Source organism: Rhipicephalus sanguineus, chromosome 2, assembly GCF_013339695.2.
Source record: "Rhipicephalus sanguineus isolate Rsan-2018 chromosome 2, BIME_Rsan_1.4, whole genome shotgun sequence".
Lineage (NCBI taxonomy): Eukaryota > Metazoa > Arthropoda > Arachnida > Ixodida > Ixodidae > Rhipicephalus > Rhipicephalus sanguineus.
The window spans coordinates 52,243,569-52,252,736 of record NC_051177.1 but is presented as its reverse complement, the minus strand read 5'-3'; the positions used below and the strand labels follow the sequence as shown (position 1 = coordinate 52,252,736).

At 46.8% G+C, this 9,168-nt stretch overlaps 1 protein-coding gene across 1 annotated transcript in view; it reads right to left on the bottom strand.

Annotated features, from left to right (window-relative positions):
* Positions 1 to 876: 876 nt before the first annotated feature.
* Positions 877 to 9,168, bottom strand: part of LOC119382950 (cytochrome P450 6B1) — a 25,271-nt gene continuing 16,979 nt past the window's right edge. Inside the window, exons 9-14 of the mRNA XM_037650887.2 lie at positions 8,767 to 8,836; positions 8,177 to 8,285; positions 7,895 to 7,986; positions 5,008 to 5,148; positions 4,330 to 4,492; positions 877 to 1,380 (exon numbers count right to left, since the gene is read on the bottom strand). Coding sequence (XP_037506815.1) covers positions 1,303 to 1,380; positions 4,330 to 4,492; positions 5,008 to 5,148; positions 7,895 to 7,986; positions 8,177 to 8,285; positions 8,767 to 8,836 — 653 coding nt within the window. The 3' untranslated portion in view covers positions 877 to 1,302. The remainder of the gene's footprint in view (positions 1,381 to 4,329; positions 4,493 to 5,007; positions 5,149 to 7,894; positions 7,987 to 8,176; positions 8,286 to 8,766; positions 8,837 to 9,168) is intronic.

The window sequence follows — 9,168 nt, the reverse complement described above, 5'->3', positions numbered from 1 at the left end:
CTCCTGAAATTTGACGTTAACTTTAGCTTTACTTTGACAGACGGCACAACATTTTATGAAGAACAGATAAAAACAGCAAGTTAATGGGGTACCGACGCGCATATAGTCAGTTAATTTTTTTTATTTTTCCCTCGTATGAAAGGTCAAACCCTCAAGAGCCTAGAAAATGTACTGGTAAGCATGAGTACGCCCTGAAAAATTAATTACAGCATATTTTTCAAGGCTACTCTCGGTTCCTACTGTAACCTGATGTCATCACACAGAATGAGCTTGTCGTCACGCGCTCGAGCAAGATGCACGGTGGCTCCGCTCCATTGGCGACGCACAACCTGACGTCATCACAACTAGCCATACTAGCAGGTGAAGTCACCAGAATTAATACTGTAGCCTGACGTTAGGCTAGTGTCGATCTCGGTAGGTGCGCCATGCGAAAATTGATTTTAATGTGAAAATATTATATCTTATCCGCATTTACTGGGTTTCACACTTGCTCAGAGCCGTCTGTGTATACAGGAGATTTGTATGTATGAGCAAACTCTGCCTCGAAAACAGGGGTCAGTAGCCCTTTGAGCAGCTCGGTTGGCCCCACCTTGCTAGTCACATCCCAGCAAATAATAAAACAGCTTCGTCAAGCGCGTTAGTGCAAGCAATGTTAAAGAGATATTATCAACAGTACGCATACAAAGGCCAGTGATAATGAAGGTACTTGCAAAAAAATAAGAAAGAAAGAAAGAAAGAAAGAAAGAAAGAAAGAAAGAAAGAAAGAAAGAAAGAAAGAAAGAAAGAAAGAAAGAAAGAAAGAAAGAAAGAAAGAAAGAAAGAAAGAAAGAAAGAAAGAAAGAAAGAAAGAAAGAAAGAAAGAGACGTGTGGGTAATGTGTTCATCTACAGCAAACGCACACTTTGCAATCAATGGTAAATTGCAAACATTCTGTTATTGATTTCGTTATATAAAAGAAAGGACACACTATTGCCCTACAATGTGAACTTATGTTTAATAAATGACAGTGTTTTTTTTATAATTTTCACGTGCCATAGAGTTCTCGTAGATATAATGAAACTGGCTTTGCTTAAAGTAGACCATAATTAATGTCGATGTTCGATAGAAGCTTGATTTCGCGATTAGTTGGCATCCGTGATCGGCTCACTTAAAATCTCGACAGACAGATGGCCTAACAACCCTATCGGTTTTTCTTGAAAGTTGTCCAAACGTGCACTGCAGTTTGCCAAATTGGTTTATGACATACTGATGCGACATATCGTGGTTTGATAAAGCTATAATTTTGTCGACATCAGTGCCGCCTTATAACTTGTGAAGTACAATCCACGGGCCTCTGGATGGCGCAGAGAGAAAACAGTACGCCTCCATATCCATGGTGCCCTGAAAAAAAAAAGTACAATGTCACCTAGTAAGCCTGCCAAGTATAATCATTCCTGAAAATCCCCCGGGGACCGATTCTTAATCTCTAATTTTCGAGGAGAGTTGCTATCGCTTTCCTTGTGGCAGTAAGTTCAGTAAGGTGCCTCATCAAAGTTACAGGCAGTAATTCAGTCCCACGCAGCCAATGCCAACGAACACACTGCAAGTGATATACCGCAAATATGGTTCCGTTACAATTTACACTGTGCTGAAAAAAAAAAGTCAGTTTCGCCGCAAGGGAGAAGCGATGAATGCAATAGCAACAAATTGGAATGTCACACGAAGTGCGGCAAGAAGCTCGAAATTTGCTGCGTGCTGCTCAAGTACAGCGGACGCACGAAGAGAACAGACACAGAGCGAGCGCGAATTAGCACTGTCACAGTTGTTACTTCAACTTGCCCCTATTTTTGCTCTTCTAGCTGGCAGCTCTCTCCTTTCGCAAACGCGGCCACTGCAGCGAGCGATGTGACCTTCGTGGGGTCTATAGCTCCAACGCATACTTTGCGGTGAAAGTACAGTACAAACCTCCCCCCTCAAGAGATAAGTGCGTGAGCGCGGGCGACCGTGCCCTGTATGTCTAAGCATGGCCTCCGAGATTAGCCGGCGGCGCGCCGTGGCGCGCCGCCGGCTAATCTCGGAGGCCATGGTCTAAGTCGGAGGCGCGACTCCGGTGAAACACTAGAGACAGACAGAGAGTTTTAGAATTGGGGACCCAAGGAGCTCGTGATGTGCGCGCATAAGATTCATGGTACCTCTGTGTGATGTGCGCGAAGAGAGAGACGACGACGACAGTGGAGGTCGTGCGAAAATGCGTGAGTACCGCGAGAGTCGAAGAGGAGCCGAAGAAGAAAAAAAAAATCACAGCATATCCACGGAGTGAATGATGATGAGTGGGCGAAGCTGCGGAGGTTCATCGGTAAACCGTGAATCTTCCGTGAATTCTGCCCAGTACATCATCACCGACGTGAGATCGGGCGCGTTTATACTATAAAGGTTCGATGAGTTATGACGACTTGCAGGTCACTTTAATTTTACATGTACGCTGTGAATTTCATTGTTTAGAAAACCATTGCTTTAGAAAAATCTGGCGTCTTTCGTTAAGCAGCTGGCGTCTTTTCGTTTTGCTTTAGAAACATCTGGCGTTCTTTCGTTCTGCTTTTACAAAACATCTGGCGTCTTTCGTTGGTTTATTTCATCAATCAACGGCGTTTTGAACAAAATTTTTATTGTTTAATCACGCACAGGAGAAATCTCACCAGGCACTACCCTGGAGGTAAACAATGGCTGCTAATGGGAATGAGAGACAGAAGAAGTCGGCTTTTAGCTAACACTTACACTTCTACTTCTACTAACGTTTCCTACTGGAACATGCCAATGGCTGCTAATGGGGAATGAGAGACAGAAGAATTCGGCTTTTAGTTAACGCGCACGCTGCGAATTTTTTATTGTTCAACAACGCACAGGAAAAATCTCCCACCGGCACCACCTTGGAGGTCAAAGCGTAAGACTTGTTACGGACTACGACTACTACTGCTACTACTAGGACGACGACGACGACGACTACGAGGGACGAACGGGTGCCGCCTTAAGGAGCTTCGCCCCTAAAAGAAGAAGGCAGACGGTGTTGGGCGTTCGACGCAGTCGGGTGTCCGGGCCCGAGTGTCGACGCTCTGGGACGCGGTCCACCAGTTGTAGCTACGGGCTTCACGTGGCCACTGACGCCCTCCGCCTCCAACTCTTCCCTTCGGCAAGACGCCACGCTTCTCGTCAGCCTCCACAAGCCGTCACTGGCCTCTTTGAAGCCACCTCGAGCTTCTCGTCTCTTCGCCGCGTCTCCTCGCATCGCCCTGCGCGTTCGACTCTCCGACGGGTGAGCCTGCGTCTACTGACTCTCGCTAAGACGCTTCCCTCATGTGTAACTTTTGTTAGTCCATTTCTTTTTCTTCTTTTGTGTGTGTGTGCCTGTCTTCCATGTTTTTATAAATCGTTCGTTCTAAACCTGCAAGTAGCCTCGTCGATTGGTGAGACCGTACGCGCTCTCAACCATTCATACCTTTAGAACCACACGTTCTCATCACAGAGCTAGAGAACCCAAGAAATTTAAGGGCCACCAGGGCGCATGCGCAGAACACAAGTCACTCCTGGGCTCTTGCGCTCGCGTCGTCACAAGACCAAAAGATCGAAAATTAGAGTGGGTGGCCAGCGAGAAGGCGCAAACGCAGCGCGGGCAACGACGGAGCATGCATGGCCCGCGATTGCTATCGCAATAAAAAAAGACATTTTGCCCTCGCAAAGTACTGATGGAGTGTTTTGAAAATTTAGGAAGTGCTTACTAAATAGCTTGCGACACGTGTCGATATGTTGGCGTGCTCACTGTTTCTCACGCAAGAATAAATGTAACCTCTTTGTATGCAACACATGCATTTTGAGTCTACTTCTCCCCTATACTTGAATAAGCAGACCGTACAATTCACGCCAAATGCCAATCTTTGTACAAGAAATTGTCCGTGAGCCCATTGGAGTAAGAAGTACGCGGAGGGGGCCTCGCTGGGTATCATAGCGACCCAAAATTCCAGGACCATAGCATGTGCCTCGAAGGTTCAAAAGGCAACGAAAGCATTACTGACGTACTTAAATTCAACAGGCCTGTGCGACGCCTGTAGTCTTGATGTGCTCTCCCAAGTGCGCGTGTGATTCCGTAAATCTCTGTCTTCTCTCTTTTCGTCTCTTTATCCCTTTCCCCAGTGCTGGGTAGCAAATCGCACGTGCGTCTGGTCAGCGCCTTCTCTATTTTTGAGGAGGCGCTGGTCTGGTTAATCTCCCTCTATTTCCTTCCTTGTATCGCTCTCTCTATCTCCGATGTTCATATGAAATACGTCGTCAGTGAAAGCTTGTTACGAGTTTCCTCACCTCTTGCGACCCTCCAAGCTCGAGCCGATACTTCTGCACAAGCCTGGCTACGGTGTACTTGAGTTGGAGCAGTGCCAGCCTCATGCCGACGCAGTTCCGAGGCCCGATTCCAAAAGGCACGTGCGCGCACTTGTTCAGTGCCGACGAGTTTTCCGGAGAGAACCTGAAAAGTGCGGAACCCCTTTTTAGTAGAAGCGAGTGTGTCTTTTTTTAACTAGAACTTGTCCTGGAATGAGGGCGAAGTGTGCTTAGCTAATGAGCCTGTTCCCCAAGCGCTCTTTCCGCATGGGGAATCCGGCTGCTTGGAGTGCGCGGGAACAAGTTATCGTCGAAAAGGCGGCGCGCACGCTATGACTAAAAAGAAATAAAACACACACACCGTGTATTGCTTCCTGGAGTTAACGCAGCCCAGTCCTTGTTATCTCTCTCTCTTTCTCTGTGTGTGTGTGTGTGTGTGTGTGTGTGTGTGTGTGTGTGTGTGTGTGCGTGTGCGTGTGCGTGTGCGTGTGCGTGTGCGTGTGCGTGCGTGTGTGTGTGTGTGTGTGTGTGTGTGGTGTGTGTGTGTGTGTGTGTGTGTGTGTGTGTGTGTGTGTGTGTGTGTGTGTGTGTGTGTGCGCGTGTGTGTGTGGGTTCAAAATTTGCGGCTTCAAAAGCGGCATGTTTAAGTCGCACGCTTACCTTTCGGGATCAATTTCGTCCGGACACGGCCAGAAACGTGGGTCCATCTGAAGATGGTACTGCGCAATCATGAAGCAAGTACCGGCTTTGAATTTTGTACCATTGTAGACGAAGTCCTCTTTCGCTTCCCTTGTGATGGATCTGAAGCACCGAATTAGTTCATAGGGATCGCACGATCTTTGCATACATTGTTCACAAAACTAAGGCCGTATTACTTAATTTGAACACAGAGACGGATGTGATGAAATATTTATAATAATAATATCTGTGGTTTTACGTGCCAAAAGCACACTATGATTCTGAGGCACGCTGTAGTGGAGGGCTCCTCAGATTTCGACCAGCTGGTGTTCTTTAACGTGCTTTTGATATAGCACAGTACACTGGTCTCTAACATTTCGCCTCCGACAAAATATTTGTAGTTAACAAGTGTAGGAGCCACGCGCCACCAGCTATCTCGAGGTAGCGCCTCGTACAGCGCAGTGCCAGTGCACATGACCCACTTGCGCGACGTCAAAGGGCCCCCTTGCCGTTCGCTGTTGCCGCTTCTGCGACCCTTCGGCGTGAGTGGTTCGTTCGTGTTAAAGAAATTGTCCTTGTTCTTTGAGGCATTCCTCTGCATAACTTTGTCTAGGGACGGGATTCAGTAAGACCGTACCCGCAAAAGATACATGAATTGCCTGACCGGTACACAAAGGTGTAAAGCGGAAATATGCACACGGTCTTCGTTAAGTGTTCTGAAGCCACTGGCGTGATGCCAGGCCCTGTAACTACGTTTTAGTACTCCTCGGTGTGCAAAAGCGAACAGACTGCGAAGATCTCTCCCTCGCCCATGCTGCGGAGTGTGAAGGGCTGTAGCGGAACGCTACACAGTCCTTCGCACACCGCAGCGTTAGTCGTGTGTAGCAGCGCCGCTCATGAAGCACGCAGCGGTTACGATTGCATTAACAACAGTAAAAATTTTGACATTCTATTTTACTATGACTGCGCCGCGAATGCGATTAGAGTTGGAAATCACCACGACTGCCTGACGACGACGTTATTGTCGCAGTGACATTGCAACCGCTTCATAATTACGAATGAATAATTACAGGATGATTACGATCAAATTACAAGCAAGGAATGAAATCTTCAGAGCGGGACGAAGTTTGTGTGATATATGCAGACGGCGTGATTAGAGTGGTATGACGAAGATGCAGTGGCAACGCTATGACAACGACATTAGAGAGTTTGAGAATTGGGGCCCCAAGGAGCTTGGGGACCCAAAAGCTTGCGAGCCACCAGGGCGCATGCGCAGAACCCAAGCCACTCTTGGGCTCTTGCGCTCACGTTGACCCAAGACGCAAAAATTAAAATTACACCATTTCCCGCTAAAGGGGACCATGAGGCGATGCGAAGCCGGAGCACTTGCACGATCGCGTTCCGTTGGCGTTCGTTGGGCATGCTACCGACCTCGCGTCGTGGAACGCGAAGAGGAAAGCTACGCGCGTCTTGTCTTCCCTCTAGCCTGGCCGTTAATTCTCACAGGGCGAGCGGGGAACGCGGTCGACAGGCGTGCGAGAGGGGGGCAGCGTAAGAGAGGTGAGAGAGGGAGAGGGGACGCACTGGTGCTCATCGCGACGTTGCGCAGAGAATTTCGGCATGTCTAGCCCACGTTTCAGAGGAAGAGTGGAAAGGGGGAAGGGAGAGGGAAAGTGGAGAGGGGAGGGAAGAGGGTATGCGCATGCGCAGTAAGGGTGGCCGCACACACACTACCGGATTGAACTCCGCCATAAGATACTTTGCATCTAAAAAAAATCACAGCATATCCACGGAGTGAATGATGATGAGTGGGCGAAGCTGCTCATCGGTAAACCGTGAATCTTCCGTGAATTCTGCCCAGTACATCATCACCGACGTGAGATCGGGCGCGTTTATACTAAAGGTTCGATGAGTTATGTCGACTTGCAGCTCACTTTAATTTTACATGTACGCTGTGAATTTTCATTGTTTAGAAAACCATTGCTTTAGAAAACATCTGGCGTCTTTCGTTAAGCAGCTGGCGTCTTTTCGTTTTGCTTTAGAAACACCTGGCGTTCTTTCGTTATGCTTTTAGAAAACATCTGGCGTCTTTCGTTGGTTTATTTCATCAATCAACGGCGTTTTGAACAAAATTTTTATTGTTTAATCACGCACAGGAGAAATCTCACCAGGCACTACCTCGGAGGTAAACAATGGCTGCTAATGGGAATGAGAGACAGAAGAAGTCGGCTTTTAGCTAACACTTACACTTCTACTTCTACTAATGTTTCATACTGGAACATGCCAATGGCTGCTGATGGGGAATGAGAGACAGAAGAATTCGGCTTTTAGTTAACGCGCACGCTGCGAACATTTTTATTGTTGAACAACGCACAGGAAAAACCTCCCACCGGCACCACCTTGGAGGTCAAGATCTGGTACTAGCATTACGACTGGTTACGCACTACTATTACTACTACGACTACGAGGGACGAGCGGGTGCCGCCTTAAGGAGCTTCGCCCCTAAAACTAGCGTGGGGCCCCAAGGCGTGTTGGGTCACCAGCGAGAAGACACAGACGCAGCGCGGGCCACGGCGCACTATGGCCCGCGTCTCGCATGATTTTAAATTTCTTCACGCGTGGCGCTCCATGCGCTTGACCCAACGCAGCCTGCGTTGGCCCAATTCTCAAATTCTGCTGATCATCCGAACGCAAGAGCAGGCTGCCCAACGCAGCTTGGGGGCCCAGCGTCTTGGGTCCCCAATTCTCAAACTCTCTATTAACAAACAACCACGAGCTCATACTTTTAAAGGCAGGCACTGACACATATATCGAAGGGTGCCTCAGGTGTAGGAGTGAGAGCTGGAATAAAGGTTAGTGATATACGCACGTTAGAGCTGGTGGGAAGCGACGAAGCGTTTCATCGATTACTTGACTGAGGTAGTCTAGCTTTTTCGTTACTACCTCATAATCCAGCGAACCCTGTGAGGAGAAGGTAGCATCAGAAAATTCCATTGGAATTCTTGATCGTACGTTTACGAAGAGAAAATCGTGAGGAATGGCAGAATGAACATGTTAAAAAAAATGGGCTCATTGTGCGAAATACAAGTAGTAGGAATTTCCATGCTCTGAACTTGCCCTGAAATTAAAAAATTGTGAAGATATCACTCACCGAAGCAGAGATGGTGTCGGAGACTTCTTTTCTGATTTTCTCCTGAATGTGTGGATACTTTGCCAAAACAAAGGTCACGTAGCTTAGTGACGTAGCCATTGTTTCGAACCTAAGAGCATTTTCCCAGAATGAAAGTCATCGTACGTAAAGTCTACGGTCACTAATAATAATAATAATAATAATAATAATAATAATAATAATAATAATAATAATAATAATAATAATAATAATAATAATAATAATAATAATAATGCGGATGTAGTAGAAAGAGAAAAATGTCGCAGAGCAGATGTGTTTTCCGAAGAGGCAGGTAAACCATATTGACACTTTCATTATTTTCATTAAGGCGAAATTATTTGCTTCTCGTAAAGAATAAGGTGCTAGAAATGAAGTTGTATACTTATCTGCAGTTACAAAGGCAGTGTGACCTCGACACAAAGTCTATTAGACGCTAAATGCATGCGAGTGTTATATCGAAAACTATATGAAATTGGTACAATGAATGAAAAAATTGGAATAATGCCAAAATGTCCTTTTATGCGTGCTAAGTGCAAAGAAGATGAGAATACAGGAAACAATGGCCGTTATACCCTGCAACAAATAGTGTGGCAGCGTTGACAACCACTTCTTGCGTAGTCAACGGCCGCGTTTCGAATCCACCTACGCAACGAGAAAAAAAGAAAGTAAAATGAACATCATGAAAGGGAGAAGTTACAACCACCCGTTTGTAGCACAAAGCTACAAACGGGTGTTTGTTAACTAAGGACGCTTATCAGCTCAAAAATTCATCCTGCTCCACGGATCGAGCCCGAGACCAACGCCACAGCGGGGCAGTCCCTCTACCAATTGAACTAATCAAGGTGCTAGCAATTCGCAGTGCGAGGGAGAATTAATCGTCAACTGGAAGCACATGGAAACTAAATATTGTATAAATATTGTAAACGAGTTCTGCGGGATTCTGCAAGGGGTCGGAATGGGTTCTGATAGAAACC